Source organism: Geotrypetes seraphini, chromosome 1 (assembly GCF_902459505.1).
Source record: "Geotrypetes seraphini chromosome 1, aGeoSer1.1, whole genome shotgun sequence".
NCBI classification, from domain to species: Eukaryota; Metazoa; Chordata; class Amphibia; order Gymnophiona; family Dermophiidae; genus Geotrypetes; species Geotrypetes seraphini.
Window position 1 is genome coordinate 252,382,647 of NC_047084.1, and position 22,959 is coordinate 252,405,605.

At 40.0% G+C, this 22,959-nt stretch overlaps 1 protein-coding gene across 1 annotated transcript in view; it reads right to left on the reverse strand.

Moving 5' to 3' along the window:
* The window catches only part of OTOP1 (otopetrin 1), a 60,003-nt gene that overhangs the window by 19,167 nt on the left and 17,877 nt on the right, over positions 1 to 22,959 (reverse strand). Inside the window, exons 3-4 of the mRNA XM_033959489.1 lie at positions 18,817 to 18,875; positions 9,208 to 9,338 (exon numbers count right to left, since the gene is read on the reverse strand). Coding sequence (XP_033815380.1) covers positions 9,208 to 9,338; positions 18,817 to 18,875 — 190 coding nt within the window. The remainder of the gene's footprint in view (positions 1 to 9,207; positions 9,339 to 18,816; positions 18,876 to 22,959) is intronic.

Sequence of the window (22,959 nt, forward strand, 5' to 3'; positions counted from 1 at the left end):
AGCAGCTAGCCACGGGTAACAACCACCGTGTCATTCTCTAATATGCACCGCTGTTTCTTCACCCCCCCCTAAACTATACCGTTCCTTCAGTTTGTAACACAAGCTGAATGCTTTGAACAGCGCAGAACCTCTTCCGTGCTTTTGTAAAAAAAATGAGGGTAGTTTGTGATTACTTATTCCATACTGTGTGAGGGTGGTTCTGTGTATATGAAAGACATGGTTTTCTGTTAGCATTGACCAGCCTTGTTTGGCGAAATGCATCAGGCATGGTTCCTGGGAGCACCTTGAATAAACCTGATTTGAATCTCCTTATTGTCTGCCGATCTTCTTTTGTTCCACATTGGATTCTTTGGTGGACCACTTGCCTTGTTGTTTTGTTACAAATTAACATACATGTGGAACACACCAGAGGAGATACAGATTTGGTTGTTTATACATACATATGGGTTAAAGTTGGACGACATGGAGTGAGGCAGTTGAGAGGAGTTGCAAACTTGGTTATTAATATAGACTTATGTATTTGAACACTTTTATATACGTATGGAAAGGGTTCAGAGTTAAAGTCCTGGGCAAATAGGTGGGAAGGGAAGGAAGGGGGGTTTTGTTCAGAGATGTTTGAGGCTTGCATATAACTAAAACTGTGCACTGGTATGGTAATCTTTGTTGTTTGTTTTGAATTTTATAATAAAAGGACAAAAGAAATACAAGTGGAAATAAAGAAGTAAAGAAAACAGGTAAATAAAAGGGGGCAAGGCAGGGGGTGGAGCAGGGCGGGGCAGGGCTAGGGAGCCCAGTATACTTGTGTGCCTAGGGGCCCTCGATGAATTAATCCTGCCCTGAGTGCAAGCATACGTGTGCTACCAGGAAAACAGTGTGGGTCTGATTCTCTAAAAAATGCCAATCTCAGCGGCTGCCTAAGAAAAGGCCGCTGATCGCATGTCAATCTCGCATCAGTGTTATGTAGAGAATCGCATCTACTTTTACTAACAGATGCCTTAAATGTAGGCCAGCATTTTATAGGCCTACATTTGAGGCATCTGTCTCATGCCTATGGAGTTGTGTAAGGATCCTTACAGATGCCCCAAGGCCACTTTCGGTGGAGACTATGACCAAGCCATGCCTTGGCCATCCGTAAGCATCTCTACGCATCTCCATCGGCATGCAATATACGCCTACAATGTATGCATCCTTCCCCACCTGAATTTTTTTTTTTTAACATGCATTCCGATTGGCTGTGAGATAGCCCATTTATAGAATCAGCCTCCTAGTGCTCTTTAAGAAGAATGCATACTCTTCCTGCCTTACAAAATGAAAAATGAAAACATGAACAACTTGAGCAAACTATATAAAATGAAAAATTTGGGGCAGCACACCCCTAGTCTGTGTTACATAATGCAGGCTGGCATCCTATAGTGCTAGTGTGTGTGTAATTAATTAGTGCATAAGAGCTGGGGGAATAACAGGACAGGTGTAGGACTTTCTCTTCAAGACAATCAAAGAAGAGAACTGCACTGTAAATTGTAGCCAGAGACTTCATTCTAATGGTAAAGAGAAGGATATGTCACTTGAAGCTAGGCCACAAGAAAATAGAAAGGATTGCACAATTAAGACACCTCAAAGATTGGAAGTACAAGAAAGAAGCTTCTATGTCATGCGTCTACTCTTGCCTTCCAAGCTACAGTACGTGTCAGTCCTCATGCTCTCGTGCTGCAAGTCTTACTTTTAGACATACCCCTTGGCACTGATTACCTGCAACACTTGCTCTGGCTGATCATGTGGCAAACTGATTCATATAGTGGCAAATGCTAATTATCTTGAAGCAGAAAACTGTGTTGAGTCCAATACTCATTGACTATGTGCAGAGTAGTGCTGCCCGATTCAGGAAAAAAAATTTCGATTCGATTCACCCTGTTGAACCAATTTTTTGATTCGATTCACTTTCAATGACACAGCTGTTTAAGTTTAAACATTTTATTTAACCAAGGCAATATCATGTCAAAAATAGGAAAATCCAAACTATACCATAGCTGTAAAATTAGTTAGAAACATAGATTCATAGCTTCCCAAAGAAAATCATCCCCAAAGCTTCCCCAGCCCCCCTGCCTGATTCTCAGCTTGCCCAGCTCCCCTGCCCGATTCTCAGCTACCCCCAGCCCCCTACCCGATTCTTAAACTTATACTGTGGAATCATGGGGAGGAGAGGAGAAATGCTTTTATAGTGCGAAGGAGAGAGCCAGCATGAGGTCCGCTCGGCGATCCCAAGTCCTTCTGATATAACTTCCGGTTTTGCAAAACCAGAAGTTACATTAGATGGGAGTGACTCCAGCGGGCGGCGGTGGCAGAGGGAAAGCATGAATGGTTCTTGGGGCTGACTGGAATCGGAGAGTTCACTTTTTTGCCAATTCAAATCGATCACCCGAAGTGAATCAGTGAATCGATTTGAATCGCAACTCATGCAGCACTAGTGCAGAGGTCTCTTAATCAGTCCCTGCATATTAATAATAAAATGTTCAGGACATCCATAATGAATATGCACTTGATAGGCTTGCATTCAGTGCCTCCATTATGGGGGTAATTTTATAAGCAATTTTTTTTGTGTGTTGTGTGCATAAACACTATGATAAGGTAACAAGGCAGCTGGTCTACTAGATCCAACGTGGAAAGAAGACAAGAAGCAGACCATATGAAGAAAAATGGTTTTTAATCAATGCTCCCAGGAAATGGTGCCTGATGAGGCCACATTTCGCCAACTAGTCTACATCAGAGGCATACAGTTTATGTTTGCCTTCTAATACGACCAAGTTCCAAAACAGAGGGTATAGTTTCCAGAGATCCGACAGAATTAATTACCGTTCCTGTCCCCGCAGATAACCATGGGAAACCATCTCATGTCATTCTTTAGCATCTGTCGATCTCAACCTCAGTCCTTCTACACCAGCATTCTTCCCTCTCTCCTTAAAGAATGACATGGGGATGGTTTCCCACAGCTATTCGTGGGAACGGGAACGGTGATGAATTCTGTCACCTTGTCATTCTCTAGACCTGATTTTGGAGTAGTATCCCTCCCTGACACCACCAATTAAAATCACTACCTGTCAGGTGCACAACTTGTTTCTCCTGCAGCTTTTCCACACTGCCTCTTCCAGATCTCCTCCAGGCTTATATTACTGTGGCAGTCTTCTTGCCACACTCTGATCCAAGAAGATTGCCACAGTAAAAACCACTTTTCTTCAAATGGCCTGCTTCTTGTCTTCTAAACTCTGTTTAGTAGACACCAAAGAGGGAGTGGAAAATATGAAAAAGGATCTGCAAAAGTTAGAAGAATGGTCTAATACCTGGCAACTAAAATTCAATGCAAAGAAATGCAGAGTAATATATTTGGGGATTAATAATCGGAAGGAACCGTATATGCTAGGAGGAGAGAAGCTGATATGCACAGACGGGGAGAGGGACCTTGGGGTGGTAGTGTCCGAAGCTCTAAAGGTGAAAAAACAGTGTGACAAGGCAGTGGCTGCTGCCAGTAGGATGCTGGGCTGTATAAAGAGAGGCGTAGCCAGTAGAAGGAAGAAGGTGTTGACGCCCCTGTACAGGTCATTGGTAAGGCCCCACTTGGAGTATTGTGTTCAGTTTTGGAGACCGTATCTGGCGAAGGACGTAAGAAGACTTGAAGCGGTCCAGAGGAGGGCGACAAAAATGATAGGAGGCTGGCGCCAGAATACGTATGAGGAGAGACTGGAAGCCCTGAATATGTATACCCTAGAGGAAAGGAGAGACAGGGGAGATATGATTCAGACCTTCAAATACTTGAAAGATATTAACGTAGAACATAAACTTTTCCAGAGAAAGGAAAATGGTAAAACCAGAGGACATAATTTGAAGTTGAGGGGTGGTAGATTCAAAGTCAATGTTAGGAAATTCTACTTTACAGAGAGGGTGGTAGATGCCTGGAATGCGCTCCCGAGAGAGGTGGTGGAGAGTAAAACTGTGACTGAGTTCAAAGAAGCGTGGGATGAACATAGAGGATTTAGAATCAGAAAATAATATTAAAAATTGAACTAAGGCCAGTACTGAGCAGACTTGCATGGTCTGTGTCTGTATTTGTCCATATGGTGGAGGATGGGCTGGGGAGGGCTTCAATGGCTGGGAGGGTGTAGATGGGCTGGAGTAGATTTTAATGGAGATTTCGGCAGTAGGAACCCAAGCACAGTACCAGGTAGAGCTTTGGATTCTTGCCCAGAAATAGCTAAGAAGAAAAAATTAAAAAAATTTAAATTGAATCAGGTTGGGCAGACTGGATGGACTATTCGGGTCTTTATCTGCCATCATCTACTACTATGTTAATATGTTATATACGAGGGGGTGCTGAAAGGATCTCAGCCCAACCAACCAGCTTCCTAAGTTCTGAGCATTATTTTGCCACTACAGCTGATAAGAGTGTTGTTATCTTATTTCGTCAAGTGCCAATTTGCAGAAACAAAATTCTATGTTTTGACATTTGTTTCAGATCATTGATTGAACCACATCAATATCATTGGTTGGGCTGAGAACTTTTCAGCACCCCCTTGTACACACAAAAGAGCCTTCTAGAACTGCATGCCTCATTAGAACCTCTTTTACAGAATTGCCCACTCAATGACAAAGATGTTCACTGACCATTTGTGTCCCGCCCAGAAAGGGTTATTAACATCACATAATTATTTGCTTACAGAGAGTTGGCTTTAATTATAGCCAACCTCATATGTTGTATCAACTGAAGCCAATGATTTCCTATTTTGATGTTAGGACTGTTGTACAAGGGATGGTTTCATCAAGGTCAGATTATCGCAACACCCTTTACCTCAGAATCGCTAAAATGAGGTGTAGCGCATTGAAGCTCGTGCAGAATGCAGCAGCTTGTTTGGTTACGGGTACAGAAAGAACGACACATATATCGCCAGTGTTATAAAAATTACATTGGTTACATTTTAAGTCCAATATAAAGTGATTTCCATTGTTCACCAAACTATCATCAGACACCATGGTATTTTTAAAAAGTTGTGATGCCTTATCATCCAAATAGATCCTTGAGATCAGAAAATCAGAAGTTACTGGATTTGATGGTAAAGGGGAGATATGGTGACACTAGGGCAACTGCCTTTTGCATTGCTTGCATTAAATTATGGATTCATTGTTAGGTCAGTTGCAGCTATGTGCAGACAGGATAAAATTTTTAAAAATTATTAAAAACACAACTGTTTCAGCATTTTTATTTAAGAACATAAGAACATAAGAAGTTGCCTCCGCTGAGGCAGACCCTAGGTCCATCCTGCTCAGCGGTCCGCTCCCGCGGCGGCCCATCAGGCCCATTGCCTGAGCAATGGTCTATACCTATCTATACCCCCCAATCCCTTTTTCTTCTAGGAATCTATCCAAACCTTCTTTGAAACCATTTAGTGTTTTCTTGTCTACAACAGCCTCTGGAAGCGCGTTCCATGTATCTACCACCCTCTGAGTGAAAAAGTACTTCCTAGCGTTTGTTCTAAACCTGTCCCCTTTCAATTTCCCCCAATGCCCCCTTGTGCTTGTGGTGCCCCTTAATTTGAAAAATCTGTCCCTGTCTACTTTTTCTATGCCCTTCAGGATCTTGAAGGTTTCTATCATGTCTCCTCTAAGTCTTCGCTTCTCCAGGGAGAAAAGTCCCAACTGCTTCAATCTGTCGGTATATGGGAGATTTTCCATTCCCTTTATCAGTTTGGTTGCTCTTCTTTGTACTCCCTCAAGTACCGCCATGTCTTTCTTGAGGTACGGCGACCAGTACTGGACACAGTACTCCAGATGCGGCCGTACCATTGCACGATACAGCGGCATGATAACTTCCTTCGTCCTTAGTAACTGTTATATTAGTAAGTTAGTAGGTTTAAGTTTAAGAGAAAATGTTATAATGTTGCAGTTTATGTTTGTATTGAATTTTATGTGTGTTTATATGTAAACCGTCTAGTAATAGACGGTATATAAATTTTAAAAATAAATAAATGTTAAAGAAAAAAAAAGAATTAGAAGACACAACACCCCCCCCCCCTTTTTTTTTTTTTTACAAAACCGTAGCACGGTTTTTAGCACTAGCCATGGTGGTAACAGCTTCAGCACTCATAGAATTCCTACGAGCGTCGGAGCTGTTACCGTCGTGGCCAGCATTAAAAACCATGCTACGGTTTTATAAAAGGGGGAGGGGAGGGAAATGTTCCAGGAAGGGCATTAACAAAAATTTAAAAGTTGCCTTGATTGCTCTTGCATTAAACTGAACACATTATGGGCCGAATTCAGTAAATGGTGCCCAAAGTTAGGCATTGGAAAGATCTGCATTAAACTCGTATTCTATAAAAGGCACTCCCTGTCAAGCACTCTGAATAGAATACCACTTATTTATTTATTTGTTCAATTTTCTATACTGTTTTCCCCAGGGAGCTAAGAACAGTTTACATGAATTTATTCAGGTAGTTAAGCATTTTTCCCTGTCTGTCCCGGCGGGCTCACAATCTATCTAATGTACCTGGGGGAATGGGGCAATTAAGTGACTTGCCCAAGGTCACAAGGAGCAGCATGGGTTTGAACCCCAAACCCCAGGGTACTGAAATTGTAGCTTTAACCACTGCAACACAGTTAGGACTGATTGCCACGGCCAGCATTGGGAATGAGGACTTGTGCCTACTGAAACCTGGCATAAATCCTGGCATGCAAGTTGGATGCATAACCTTAGAATTCTATAACACGGTGCCCAAATTTTAGAACACCCCCGACCCTTCGATGCCCCTCCCATAGCCACACCCCCTTTTTAGGAAGTGTGCAAGACACTTTGGATCTGATTCTATGAACAGTGCCTAAATTGGTAGATGCCTAGAAAAATGGTGCCTACCACATGTCAATCAAATTTAGGCTCCGTTTGTAGAATTGCACCTAGCAGAGCCTAAATCAACTTAGGCACTGGTAGGCATCACAATGTTAGGCGCAAGTATATTAGGCCAGAGTTTTCTTGGCCTTATTTACCAGCACCTAAGGCAATCCTCAAGCAAACTCCGCCCCATAACCAAGCTCACTTTTTGGGTAGGAGCCTCGGTGTAGATGCCTATATGGTACCTACCAGGTTAAGCGCCTATCTGAAAATTACATTTTCTAAAATTCTTTTTAATCAGTTTTTAATGGCACTTTTAATTACCACACTAATTAAGCCAATTAAAATTAATTAAGTTGGGCACCAAACTCGGTAGGCAGGCTGATCTAGGTGCCTAATGGCTGGCGCCATTTATATAATTAAGGCCTTTGGGCATACAGTATTATAAATACCCTGTAAACCATTTAGTTTAAACGGTATATAAATTTTTAAAATAAAAAAATTAATAGTTTGTAGGAGATCCAAATGTAAGCTCAAATTAGAGCCAAATTATGTCAATAATTTATTATTAAAGGCTTATTATGGTAACTAATTATCAGTTTGCATGTGGATCTCAGATCTGCACCCAAATTTGGGTGCCCAACTTTGGGTAGTATATAGAATCTGGGGGTATTGGGTAGTTCTACAACATTGAGCCTAGAATAAGAAGGTATACAGGTGCCTATTTCAAGGCTATTCTATACAGAGATGTTGGTGCCTACTTTTCTTTAGAGTAGGAGGTCTCAACCCTGTCCCTGAAACACACCAAGTCAGTCTGCTTTCCAAGATATGATAAATATGAATGAGATAAATTTGCACCATAAATTCACATCCACTGTCTCAACTGTATGCAAATTTATCTCACGTATACTCATCAAGGCATCCTGAAATGCTGACTGGCTGCGTGTGTTCAGAGGACCTGGTTAATAGAATACTAGCACAAGTAGCAGAAAATGCACTGACATTTATGGAGCAATCACTTACACCAGTGCAACAGCTGGTATAAATACCAATGCCCAGATGTTAGCTAGTACATTGTTTCCCAAGTCATGGAGGCAATGTTCATGCATATTCATGCATATGGAGGCAAGTTCATGCACATTCATTGTGGGTATCCTGAAAACCTGACTGGCAAGGGGGTATTCCGGAACTGACCTGGGAAACACTGAGCTAGAACACTCATAAGTGATAGAATATTAAATGTTCTGCATGTGTTTGTATGCTCTGCCAACATATTGCGCGTGAACTTGCTCATCAACAAAGTAAGTGCCATAAGAACATGATACATATGTTCCCAATAGCTGGCATTCTAGACGAGGCCATTTATATGGTTATGTGGCAATTGACATGAGTATCTGCCACATAAAGCTAAGCAGCTGCATATAGAGTTATTCCCTCATAGCCTAGATTGCTGATATAGAAGAAGATCCTCTATGCAGTGGCATAGTAAAGGGGTGGTCCGCCCCGGGTACCATCTTGGTGTGGCGCCAGCTCCCGCTCTCCTCTCCTCCCCCTGCTTTTTCCTGACATCCCCCTCCACTGCCCCTCATTCCTCTTTTTCCCAGCATGAGCTCTCTTTGACATCACTGCTGGATCCCTCGCCTAGGAAGTGACTTCAGAGGGAGAGCCGAAACAGCATGGGCAGCAAGTTTGTGATGCTGCTCATGATGGGAAAATGAAAGAGGTATGGGGGAAGGGAGTGCAAGCGCACAGCAATGGGAGTCAGGAAGGAGCGGGGGGGGGGCGAAGAAGAGGGTGGGCAAGGGGCGCTACCGCCCCAGGCACCACTCACCCTCACTATGCCACTGCTTATATGCTATTATTTGTTGCAGGTTTCCGGGTCTCACTGTGTCTTGTCAGGTAGAAACCAACGTTTCAGCCATCATGCTGTAGCATACCCTGAAGAAAGCACCACAAGAAGAGTCCAACAGGACAAGATCCCACAAACACCAAACAGCAGAGAAAGCAGTGGGAATGGACAATGAGCAATCCACAAGAGCCAGCGGTATGAGTCAAAGCCTTGTTTATTTTGATCCAGGACGTACAGTAACATGGGTCGGGTCCATGTTACTGTACATCCTAGATTAAAATAAACAAGGCTTTGACTCATAACGCTGGCTCTTGTGAATTGCTCATTGTCCATTCCCACTGCATACCCTGAAGAAAGCCACAGCATATTGGCTGAAACATCGGTTTCTACCTGACAAGATGTAGTGAGAACCAGAAACCTGCAACAAGCACGATGCCAGCTGTGGAAACCCTGAGAGAATATATGCTGTTAGTTGCATACAGTAGCTTACCAATTGTTATGTTTGCATAACCAAGAGTGAATAATCTCTCCTTATGTTCATTTAGCTGATGCTTTGACTCTGTCAGTATTCCATTAGCCCAGAGGAGTAAGTTCGTAAACACAGCATGAATCAGTCCAAACCTAATGAAACAGAGATATTTAACAGAGATGATTATTACAACTGTCCACGAGAAAATAACATAACTACTTGGTACCTGAATTCAAGGAGTCCATTAAGGGGGGAATTTATCACTGTGTGCTATTGTTAAAACGGATTATTTTATCACAGGGACCTTCTGCTAAGATAACCCATCTTAACAGTAGCACACATTGATGACATCCCTCTAAGTGTCAGGTCTGTAGAAAAGATCAGTGAGTGAGCGGGTAACATCTGACCCACTCTGCAGATGCTTTTCAAAGTTGACACGAGGAGTGGCCTAGCAGTTAGAGCAGGTGCCTTAGCACCCTGAGTTCAATTCCCACTGCAGCTCCTTGTGACTCTGGGCAAATCACTTAAGACTTCATTGCCCCAGGGACAAAATAAGTACCTGTCTAAAATATGTAAACTGCCTTGATTATTACCACACAGAAAAAAACAATTTACAATTCCCATCCCCCTGTCTAGGTTGGAAAAGAGACAATAAAAAAGATCTCTCCTTACAGTGTGTGCACTGATAACAGTGAGATATGTTAAAACTTCAACTGTTAAATAATTTAGTGTTAGACGGAGGGCCCTCAGTAATCACAACTCACACATGGGGATAAATCAATAATCTATCACAAAGTTGTTACCGGAAAACCCAAAGAAGGGTAACGTGTGATACATCCTGGGCCCTAACCATCATTAATGTGATAATGCAAAAAGTGCTAAATAATACAATACCTAAATAATAATCGAGAACTGACGGCAGCCATTCAGGCAGGAGCGCGGGACCAGGTATGGGAGGGGCCCTGCTGTGATTAAAAACAGTTACGGGGGATGGATTCGCTCCATTAGACAAAATATGGTACTTTCATTTCTTAGTGCAAAAAATTTATTAAACTTTTCTTGTGCGGGGGGGGGTGGGGGTTTGTGCATTAAAAGGAAATTTTAAGACAATCCAGGAATGTAAGACCTTTGAAATTAAAACTATAAAATATTTTGACACCCACCAGACAAGACTTAACAAAGATCATGGTTTTCTATCACATTACAAACCATAAAATTATACTGCTTTTTCACTTTCTTATCGCCCATTCAGCTCTCTCTGTCTCTCACTCACCCAGCTCTCTCACTTTACCCACCCCTTCCTTCCTCCTGTGAAATTGCCATTGGAATGCTTTTAAGTTTCACTTAAATATTCCAATATTTGTCATTTGCTTATTTCTGATCTGAAGAAGGCAACTTATCTTCAAAAGCTAATAAAAAACTGCATTGTTAGTCCAATTAAAAGGTATCTCCTTATTTCATTTATGTTTTGTTTTATTTACACTCATTTACTATTTCTATACAATTACCTTCAAAAGTAGAGTAACATGACTTCCACAGCATTCAGTAGGAAATCTCATTCCTGAGCTTTCACAGAAGGCTGAACACTTTCTTATTTGAGAAAACCTTTGGAAATTGTGTTCCATATTAGTTTTCATTGTACTATTGATTATTTGTGAGTATTACTATTGTTAAGTTTTGCATTGTTATGTGTATGTTTTACTAGTACACTGACAAGCTATGTGAAGATGGGTAGTATTATTTATTTTAATCTTTATATACCATTTGCATACTAAGCAGTTACATTTAGTTATTCAAGCACTTTTCCCTATCTGTCCTGGTAGGCTCACACTCTAGCTAATGTACCTTGGACATTAGATAAGAGTGTTTAGTTTTCAGTTCTTTTATTGAATGCTGTTTAAGTGTGAATATACATTGGTAGATTGTTGGGGAGCTTCAGTGCTAAAACAGAATTCATATGTATAGTACAAGTAAATCAGGGGTGTCCAATGTCGGTCCTCGAGGGCCGCAATCCAGTCGGGTTTTCAGGATTTCCCCAATGAATATGCATTGAAAGCAGTGAATGCAAATAGATCTCATGCATATTCATTGGGGAAATCCTGAAAACCCGACTGGATTGCGGCCCTCGAGGACCGACATTGGACACCCCTGAAGTAAATGAACTTGTAAGATCGAACTACCAGAAGGTTTTGTTGTGATGATCTTAGGAAGTAGAAGGACTTGTACATTAATAAGAAACTAAAAAGAAAAATCAATAGTCCTGAATAGTAAACCTGATGGGCTATGAGGAGGATCGTAAATAGGATATGGTAGGAAGTAGGCAAATACCACTGGTTGTAGTGGTTAATTAAAGTTTGTGTCACCTGTGCAGAGTATTATCTCTTGATTTCATGGATGTGTTCAATAACTTTTTAGCTCACTTCTCTGGCCAACTAAAACAGATGGTGGCATATATTGATGCTTAATTACGAATTGCTGATGAATTTAGCAAGGGTATCAGAGCTGTGGCTTCTATAATTGCCTCTGCTCTGGACATTTAAGCTCCATCACCCCAGATAATAAGTATTTTTCTGTACTTGATTTGGCAAATACCTACTTTGCTATAAACTCCATCCAGAAGTTCAGACAGGTTCGTTTTTATACTCCAGAATATTCAATACATAGGGAAACAGAGAAAAATTAAGGCAAATAAAGACTATCCCTTCCTCTCCCTTGGAGATCCAATGTACTTGTATCTAGCTTTCTTGAATTCAGATACAGTTTTCATCTCCACCACCTCCACCAGGAGGCTGTTCCATGTATCCATTACCCTTTCTGTGAAAAAGTATTTTCTGAGGTTTCTTATCCTCTTTTATTTTCATCCAATGACCCCTCATTCCTGAGCTTTCTTTCAACTGGAAGAGTTTCGCCTCAGGCACATTCATGCCACTTAGATATATTTAAATATCTCTATCATATCTCCCTTCTTTGCCTTTCCTCCATAGTATAAATATTGATTAGGAGGCCTAAAATTCCCGAGCATATAAAAGGAACTCTATCAATGAAAGAACTACAAGCAGCGTTGAAGTCCCTTAGAGTGGTGATGGGTTCGCTGTAGAGTTTTACAAATCATTTCAAATTACCCTATTACCTCATCTATTAAATTTATATCAGGTTCAACTGATTAAAAGTTGCATTACAGGTACTATGGCGGAATCTTTAACTATTGTTTTGCCAAAGCCAAATAAAGATCCCATGTTGGTTTCAAATTACAGGCCTATTTCTTTAATTAAAGTAGATGGCTTTACACTTGGCCAAGGCTCTCCCTTATATAATCGGTATGCACCAAACGGGGTTCATTGCTCAAAGACATTCTTCGAACAACACCAGATTGGCTTTTCATATGTTAAATTTAACAAAAGCTATGGAAGATCCAGCCTTATCTGTATCCTTGGATGCAGAGAAGGCTTTTGATCGGGTGGAATGGACCTTTATGTATCAAGCAATGGATTGGTTTGGTATTGGTTCGGGATTTATACAAATGATTCAAACCATTATAGCTCCCTTTCTGCCAGATTATATATTAATAACACTTTTTCAGAAAGTTTTAGTCTGGAGAGGGGAGTTAGACAAGGGTGTCCGTTATCTCCTTTGCTTTTTGACATTGTACTGGAATCTTTGTTATTGGCTATTCAACAGGCAAAGGAGATACAGGGTATTTCTTATGCAGGTCGTAAATATAAAGTCTCTGCGTATGCAGATGATATTTTGCTTCATTTGAGGAATCCTGAAACTTCTATCCCGCATTTACTGGATTTAATTGATCAATTTGGCATATTTTGGGGGTATAAAATAAATTGGAGTAAGTCGGAAGTACTTCCATTAAATGTACATTGCCAAAAAGGTTTATTTGATGGGTTCCCTTTTCTTTAGAAGGAAGAGGGTATAAAATATTTGGGTGTTTGGATACAAAAACCGTTAGAAGAATCGATGAAAGTAAATGAAAAATCCTTATTGCTGAAGGTTACAGAAATGTGTGAGCAATGGAACCCCTTACATCTGTCTTGGTGGGGGAGAGTGCAAACAGTTAAGATGATGATTTGCCTGTGGTTTGTTACCAAATGGGTATGTTGCCTGTGTACTTTCAGGGGTCCTTTTATAAGAAATTAAATAGTATTCTGACTAAATTTATTTGGCTGGGTAAAACTGCAAGAATTGCTTTAGTATCTCTACAAAAATCAATTTGGCGGGTGGGATAAATTTCCCAAATTTCTATAGGTGCCATCAAGCCTATATAATGCATCAGGGTATGTATTGGATCCTCCCTGAGCTCATAGAAAATCTCCCAGATTGGTTATATTTGGAATGGCAAATTATGTCCCTATTGCGACTGTTTCATGTACTGAGTATCAAACTACCTAGATATGCTAAGGACAATAGAATGTTACTTGATACTTGGAAAACTTTGAAATTTATTAATAAATTAACAGATGTTCCAGTAGAGAATTCCACTTGTCAATCTTTATGGGTAAACTCCAAGATTTAAATAGGCGGTTCTGGGATCTACTGGAAACATTGGATGCAGGCAGGCAGGCATTCGTACATTAGATGATGTTATATCTAATGGGAAACTGCTTGATTTTTTTACAACTGCAACAATCATTTGGTATTTCAAAATCTCAAAATTATAGGTGGTTGCAGTTGAAGCAGGCCATTCAGAGTGGGTTCCCTGAATGGCGAAACTTAAAAACTCATTATAGCTTGCAGATCTTATGCTTCCAGACAGATTTTTAGGGCATCAGGCCGCCAGATGGTATAAATTAATATCTGAATTTATGAATAAGAAACCAAAAAACAGTCTTAGAGACATTTGGAGCATCAAGATAAAACTGTATATTTCTGTGACTCGATGGCCACGAATTTGGACTTGGAGAATGAGATGTACAGCATCAGCATCAATAAGACAAACTTGGTTTTTCCTGTTACACAGATCTTTCTGGACCCCTGTTAATTTACAAAAGTTAGACAATTCAAAATCAAATAGATGCTGCCACTGTCATCTAGACATAGGGACGTTGGATTATATGTTGTTCTTTTGTCCATTGATTCTCAGTTTTTGGAAGTCAATATGGGGACAGATTAATGCAATACTTGAATGTTCACTCCCATTAACATATGAGCTAGTCATATGCGGAACATTGTTGCATGTTAAACCTCCCATAGAAAATAATCCCATGTCATTTTCTAGTGTCTATTTCAACCTCAGTCCTTCTACACCAGCATTCTTCAAAGCAAAGCTTGTGGGTCAGTGGTTGTGGCCATTCATACTCTGATTCTTCCCTTTCTCCTTAAAGAATGACATGAAGATGGTTTCCCGCAGTTATCCGCGGGGACGGGGACGGTGATGAATTTTGTCACCGTGTCATTCTCTACTCCACATATAAGAATGAGAAACTGAATGCAGATTTATTAGGTCATGGTCATATATTTAAGTTGGTTTGGGAACCATTGACATCTTTTATTAATGCAGTATAATTGGAGTGAATTATTTAGTTTGGCATACTTCTATGCACATCCAGGGTGGGTGGGGGGAGGGAGGGAATACTTTAGTTTTATAAGATAAAGATTTTGAAAGTAAAATTTATATTCATAATTCTCAATTGATTTATTGATTACTTAATGGAAGGGTGGGTGGGGTGAAGACACTGTATGAATATATTTATAAGATGAAAATGTGTTTTGAGCTATATTATAAGCACATAAGCACATAAGCATTGCCTCTGCCGAGTCAGACCATAGGTCCATCATGCCCAGCACTCCGCTCCCGCGGCGGCCCCCCAGGTCAATGACCTGTAGTGATCTATTACTCAAGCATTTTGTCTTGTATAGTAACCCTCTAATTGTACCCCTGGATTCCCTTACCCTTTAGGAACTCGTCCAATCCCTCTTTGATTGTTAAACGTATATTGCATTGTCATGTTTTTTGGAAAATTAATAAAATATTTATTAAAAAAAAGAAGGTGCAGTCTCCAGATTAGCATAAAATATTATAAATGAGGTCTCACCAGAGTCATATACAGGGGCATCAATACCTCCTTTTCCCTACTGTCCAAGCATCCTTCTAGCTCCTACCAAGTGCACTCAGTTTATTTATTAGACGTCTGTGTGGAGCTAAAATCTAAATACATCACATCTTGCACTCTCCCTCTATCCTGCTCTCTGGTCACCCAGTCAAAGAAATTGATCAAATTTGTCTGGCAAGACCTGCCTCTAGTGAAACCATGTTTTTCTCCTTTCCCAGGCATTTCATGTTACTTGGATGCAACTACAGTAAGTTCAATATACAGCACAGAAACCATGTTCATTCCTATATGAACGGAGATATGGAATCTGGATTCCAGTAGAGAGGATTTCAGGGTCTCACAAAAGGATCCTTGCATTAATTGAGGAAACAGAACATTTCTGGTCAGGTACTCAGACAACACATCCAGGAACGTTCAGATTATTGCATCAAATTTAGCAGTGATAGCTTGCACTGTGTTAGCGTTCCCATTTAGAGTTTATTCAGTTTTTTGAGTTTTGATTACTTGTTAGTTCATTGGTCATGCTGGGTCACATGTAAGGGGGAATGTCTATATCTGCTCCACTCTGAACGCCGCGGCCATATTGCAGACCTGGCGAGTAATACTGAAGATTAGCGTTTTACTAAAAATCCGGATAAAGCTTTGGTAAATATACTGTATGCTTGACTCATTTATTATTCTTTACTGGTTTATGATTTGTTTACTGGTTTGCTGATACTTTTATTTATTTTTTTGCAGCCTACTCTATCCCCGACCCTGATGAAATTTTTGAAACGCATTGGTGGGGAACAGGCATATCCGGTTTAAAAGCTAAGTTATCATTATGCATTGATAAGATTTCTTATTATTTATTAAGTTTTATAAATAAGCACAGACACTTTATAAATTATTATTCTATGCAATGCAAATTGTTGCACATTCGTTCATAATATCACACTATAAAAAGTTCCACTGAGGATGGCTACCACACAATTTCATCGTGTGGCATTCTGAGGAACATTGTGTGATTTGAACATTTCTACAGTTGTGGATTATTCATAATTACTGGACTGTGAAACATTAGTGCCTTTACATTGTTTTGAATTGTTCAAATCAGACATAGGCATTTCTTTCAATTATGGCTCTCCACATACTGTATAGGGGTTCTGAGAGGTTGCTGATAAGTGTGATGGCCTTAGCTGAGATCAATTTATATGCAAAATGCTGGAACATGTCAGTTTATTAAAAATAAGATTTTTACACATCAGAAATCTGATTTAAGGTGTTTTGGAGCCCAAGTAAAGGTTTGCAGGGTTTTTTTTAGAAGTCAATTCTTCTCAGTCTCCATCTGCTGGTAAAAGTACATAACCCAACCATCTATAGCTCCCCCATGCTCTCCAGCCTCTCCTCCCTGAGAACCAAGAAAGCTAGGATTCAAATGTCACTGCTGCTCCTTGAGTTCTTGGACAACTTAGATTATAAGCCCTCCATGGTCAGAAAAATACCTACTGTATCTGAAAGTAACTTGCCTTGAGCTATTAAGAAAGATGTGATCAAAATCTAGTACCTGGCATAGCAGGACCAACAGTGCAGGTCTACAATCATAACAGTAATTTCTATGAGTCACACATCAAGAGCCTACCTAGGAAAAGGCATCACCATAAGCATTTTGGCAGGCACTAAAACATCAATACACATAAAGGAAAACTAAACAAACTAGAGCAGTATAAATCGATCCTGCACAATATTAAGAAACCGTGTCTCTTTCACAAATGCAGAACACAGGAGAAATCCAAAAATGCATTTCTTTACTGTTCAACACAATACAGAGACTTAGCTATACACATTTCCCAAAGCAAACGTATTGTATTATCAATAAATTCAAAATAAAATGTGTTTTTTATACCATTGTTATATGGGAATTTATTTTTCCATCAAGTCAGTTCCAGTTTCTCTTTTTTTCTGCTTTCCTGTCTTCTTCATTTCTTCCTCTCTCTCCTCTACCCCCATGTGCAACTTTCTTTTTTGCTTGTATATATTCCCTCCCTTGCTGCAAAGGGAGTGGGAAAAGAGAGAGAGAGGGGGGATCCAGAGCACATCTCTCTCATCCCCTTTACTGCCAAGTTCAACATTTCTCCCTCTCATTCCCTGGCCCCTGTACAGCATCTTTTGTCCCTCCCCACCAGCCCCATGCCCAATATTTCTCCTTCTATCAACTTCTACAATACCAAGCTGCATCTCTTCCTCCCTGGGAGATATAAAAGGAGAGAGAATAGAGAAGATATATTGAAGGGCAGCAGAATGAACACACTTGTAAGTCAGCAATAGGAGCTTGAACTATATCTGAAGGTGGATAGGGAGCCAGTGAAGTGATTTAAGGAGAGGGGTGACATGAGTGTAGCGAGGTTGGTAGAGTCATGCAGCAGAGATTTGAACAGATTGCAGGTGGGAGAGGTGATACTGTGGGAGACCAGTTAGAAGTAGATTGCAGTAATCTAAATGTTAGGTTACAAGAGTGAGGACAAGGGTCCAGGTAGTGTGCTCAGAGAAGAAAGGGCAAATTTTGGAGATGTTGTAGAGATAGAAGAGATAGGCCTTAGCAGTTTGTTGGATGTTGGTAGAAAATGAGACGTCGGAATCGAAGACGACTCCAAGGTTGCAAACAGAGGAGACTGGAATGATGACAGTATTATCTACAGAGATAGAGAACAGAGGGAGAAGAGCAGAGGATTTAGGAGGAAAGAGGGGCAGCTCAGTCTTAGACATGTTTACTTTCAGATGACGGCAGGACACCCAGGCAGCAATGTCAGCCAAACAGGCAGAGACTTTTTCTTGGACTTTAAGTGAAATTTCAGGTGTAGAGAGGTAGATCTAGGAGTCATCAGCATATAGGTGATACTAGAAGCCATGGGAGGAGATCAGGTCACCAAGGAAAAGGTGTAGAGAGAGAAAATAAGAGGTCCTAAGACAGAGCCCCAGGGTAGTGAGTCTGGATAAAGAGGTATGGATTCTGTGATTTGTGTGGTAGTTGATGGGGAGAAAGGGGGATGGGGAGTAAGTGTTGGGAGAAGGATTATAGCATGGAATGTTGCTACTTTTGTGGGTTTTGCCAAGTCCTAGTGACCTGGATTGGGTACCGTGAGGACAGGCTAATGGGATAGATGGACCACTGGTCTGATCCAGTAAGGCTATTCTTATGTTCTTATAATTGGCCTGGGGAGGTGAAAAATATGATTCTGAGAAAGAAAGGTTAAGGTTTTTGTTATTTTATGTGATGGGAGGCTGTGGGGCTGGTGTGTGAAGCTATGTGGACTTAAGAGTGGAAAAGTAGAGGTGTTGGTGTGAGTAAGTTTGTGTGTGAAAGTTTGTGGCTTTGTTTTGTGGCTTACCTATTCTTCTCAGCCTTCTCAACCTCATCAGAGCAGCATTGGAGCCTTTAGCAGACCGGGCCGTAATAGAAACCTCTACTGCGGCTTAGTAAAAGGGGGTTATTGTGGAAAATAACAGAAATGTACTTCGCTAATAGTTAAACACTGTTGCAAACTAAGTTGTATTTTTCCTTTCATTTTAAAATATGAAAATCATTTACCTTTCAAGCGTTTTGAAAGACTGGATGATATCCTTCGCATGAAACCAAAGGAAATAAACCTGAAATAGATATAAATGTGGACAAAATTTTCATTATTCAGTTAGATAAAATGCATCATATATATATCAGAAATAAAGAAATATTCCTGAAATTTTAGGGAAATGCTGTAATATACAGTGCATTAAAAAGCTGCAACATACTTCTGTTTGGAACAGGAGACTCTCTGGATAACTCTCGGCACTTTTCTTCCAAGTTCCAAGAAACACCAAGGAATAACAGCCACACACAGATATGTTCAAGTCAAATAAGGCCTTATTAGGAGCTCTTAGGAAACTCCTAAATAGCAGTGTTCTAACTAAAAGTCACCCCAGACCCTTGGGATTACCTCTTTTATTGATATCCTGACATAATCTCATTCATTACCTGTTCCTAAAGTATCTAGACAACTGATCCTCTCTTCTCTCTCCCCTCTATAGCGATTAACTTGTTCTATTGATCACTCTCTCCTCAAAAATGGATTTCCTGTCCTATTAACCCTCTTTCTTCCTCCCCTCTTAAAGTCAATCAATTTGTACCTTTGCTTAATCTTTGTAAACCGCATAGAACTTCACAGTATTGCGGTATATAAGCTGTTATTATTATTATTATTAGTGATTTCTATTCCGCCATTACCTTGCAGTTCAAGGCGGATTACATAAGGAGTTATTTGGACATTTAGGAATACATAAGGAGTTATCTGGATATTTCCCGTGATATTATGGAGTGGAGTGGGTTGTTATTGGGAATTGAGATGATTCTTGCTGTGTTAGTTTGTCTTTAAGGATTTCTTGACTAGCCGGGTTTTTTATTTCTTTTCTGAAGGTTTTGTAGTCTGGGGTTGTGATCAGTAAACATGGTTAACACAATCTCCAATCAAATTACAAGCTCAAAAAATGCCATCCAATTACAAATTGTATACTTCAGCAAAGTACTTCTGTCAGTTACAATCACATGGTTTCTCATAACTATAAGCTCAGCAATATTTTCCCCTAACTTTATAAGTGAAAAATATGTTAGTTCTTATAAACAGATATGTTTTGCTTCCCAAGCATTGTAAAGGGAACAGTTTGATATTATCAGGTCATTTTGACCACTAGCCTGGATTCAAAAGTGCCTGGGATAGGCAAGTGGGATGGGCAGACTAGATGGGCCATTTGGCCTTTATTTGCCATCATGTTCTGTTTCTATGTTTATGACTTTTAGGGCTCCTTTTACGAAGCTGCGTTAGCGGTTTAACGCGAGTAATAGCGCGCGCTAATTTGCCAGCCGCACTAGCCGCTACCGCCTCCTCTTGAGCAGGCGGTAGTTTTTCGGCTAGCGCAGGGGTTAACGTACACTATAAAGCTGTGTGCTATAAAGCTGCTAATGCAGCTTCGTAAAATGAGCCCTTAGCTAAAGCCTACTGTTATGTTATGAGTGCCACATCCTCAGTGTCTTGTTTTCCAGACATTAAATCTTGACCAGTATCAGATACTTCTCTTTGCTTCACTGGTAACAGAAAAGCCTGTACTCGGCATGCTATGTCCAGTCTCTAAACTAAAGCAGTCTCTGAATTAAAGCATTTTAGTATTGTGCCATGATATGCTTTCTATCTCTCTCCCTCACCTTCCCCAACATCTTTTTCCATTTTTCTCCTAATTCTCTCCGGTGTATCAAACAAAGGGTGTCATATACATGGGGAGGACGTCAATACTTTCATCATTTCCACAGACAATGGCACTACAATTTTGTTATTCCTTTGTAAATATTTATGAGTGGAGTTAAAGGGGGGGTCATCAAAGTGTGGTAAAAGTTCACCTTTTTCCACACCGTGATTGCCTGTGAGATTCAACGATCAGCAGATTCTTATACCACAGGTTGCCAAATCCTACCTTATAGGAATAATGCTACTTGTGTAGGGAGGATTCGTCACAGCTTCCTCACAAGCAGCATTATTTTATTTTATTTTTTATTTATTTATCAATTTTCAATTACAATCAAGATAAAGATAAAGTTAAGCAACAAATAAAGAACAGTATAAATTATATCCTACTAATCCACTAATTCGGTATAACTTAATATAGCTTAACTATAACTCAAGTCCTCAATAAGAACCAAGATGTAGAATCAGCGAGATAATAACAAAGAGATAAGGATAAAGATTTTCGGTTATTGGCTGAGACAGGAAATCAAAATCTACGAGTGCTTCATGTATCCACTCCTTTTTTCAGGCGAGCAGCTGACAAGAAGGTTGTCAGTTGACTAGGATCAAAGAAAACATCTAATAGCACTACACATTAAAAATGTGATGGAAAATGAACAAGCCAAATTTTCTGGGTTTTCAGGATTCAGTCAATATTTGTTTATTTTAATTTCTTATATACCTCCTACAAGTCCAAAAATCTACCCAAGCCAATATTATTATGGCTGAAAAGAAGCTAGTATGGATCATAGACAATCATTCTGAAGAAAAATTAATAATAATAATAATTTATAATTTATTTTTATATACCGCCTAACCAGCAGTTCATAGCGGTTTACACAATAGGTACTTGGCATACAATATAATAATATCATACGTAATAAAATTCTAAGTAACTAATACAAGCATTAAAACTAATGAATAAGGAAAACACAATATAAACTAAAATAAGTATGGATAAAAAGATAAAAAGTACATTATAACTACAATTGGGAGGATCACAAAATATCAAGACTTGAATATTGAAATTGAATGACTGGGAAAAACTTGCTCCAATTATAACAGGGATCACAACTGCAATATCAAAAGACTTGGAACAACATCTGAACATTCCGAGCATTGACAGAATCTCCAATTGTCAACTATTGAAGGCTGCTTTGCTTGGAAATACCCACATCCTGCCTAAATACCTCTGAATAGCCTAGGTTCCTGGAGAATAATTTGATATTTATAGTGCCAAAACCCATCATAAGGATCTGGCAGGCTGCATAAAACCCAAATCTTTTTATGGTCTGGATTGACTTCAAAAATGTTTATAATTCTTCTCCATAATTTAATCACATAAGAAGCACTATTCATATTTTAGACATCCAGAACTCAAAATTTAAAGGTTCGTATTGCATAAACATCTAAATTCTGATTTTAAATGCTTTCTCTTGCAATACAGTCCCATAGCAAATATCCCTCTTCTAACTAAACTGCTAGAGGCCATAGTCGCCACCCAGCTCTCTTCTTACCTAGAGAGATTCTCCATCCTCCATCCCTACCAATATGGCTTCAGACCCAGCTTCAGCATCGAATCCCTCCTAGTTTCCTTAATTTCTAAGGTGCAACAACTACATTCTTGTAACAAATTTGCTGTCCTATTACAATTCGATCTCTCTGCAGCTTTTGATGTTGTCCACCACGACATACTACTTTATCAACTTTCCGAGATAGGAATTGAATCCACCGTCCTAAAGTGGTTCTCAAACTTCCTACACTCTCGCTCCTACACTGTCAACACAAATGGCACCATGTCCATTCCTTGGACAATATCTTGCGGTGTCCCTCAGGAATCACCCCTATCCCCTATTCTCTTTAATACGTCCTCCCTGAAACTCCTCCAATTATCCCTCCTTGAAACAATCTACACAAACGCTGATGACATCCTTGTCCTCCTTGAGACAGACCAGAACCTCACCAACCTCCACGAGAACATTACAGCTTGCATAATGATACTCCATTCCTGGTCCTTCTCGGTACAGATGAAATTGAATGAATCAAAAACAAAATTACTCTGGCTCGGCCCAAAATTAGAACACCTGCCCACCCTCTTCGCACTACCCTCAGGCGCTGCACTGCAGCTTCAGTTCTCAAGCAAGGTCCTTGGCATCATTATCGATTCTTCTCTCTCCTTCAATGACTACCTCAACTCCTTGGCTAAATCATGCTTTTTCAGCCTCCACATGCTGAGGAAAGTAAGATCCTATTTTCGCCAACAACATATCGCCATTCTTGTCCAATCCATTATCCTCTCCAAATTAGACTTCTGCAATGCCATCTACTTAAGCCTATCAAAAAAAAAGTCTTCAAAGACTCCAGCTAATCCAGAATACTGCAGTCAAGTTGATCTTTGCAAAACGCAAGTCTGACCATGTCTC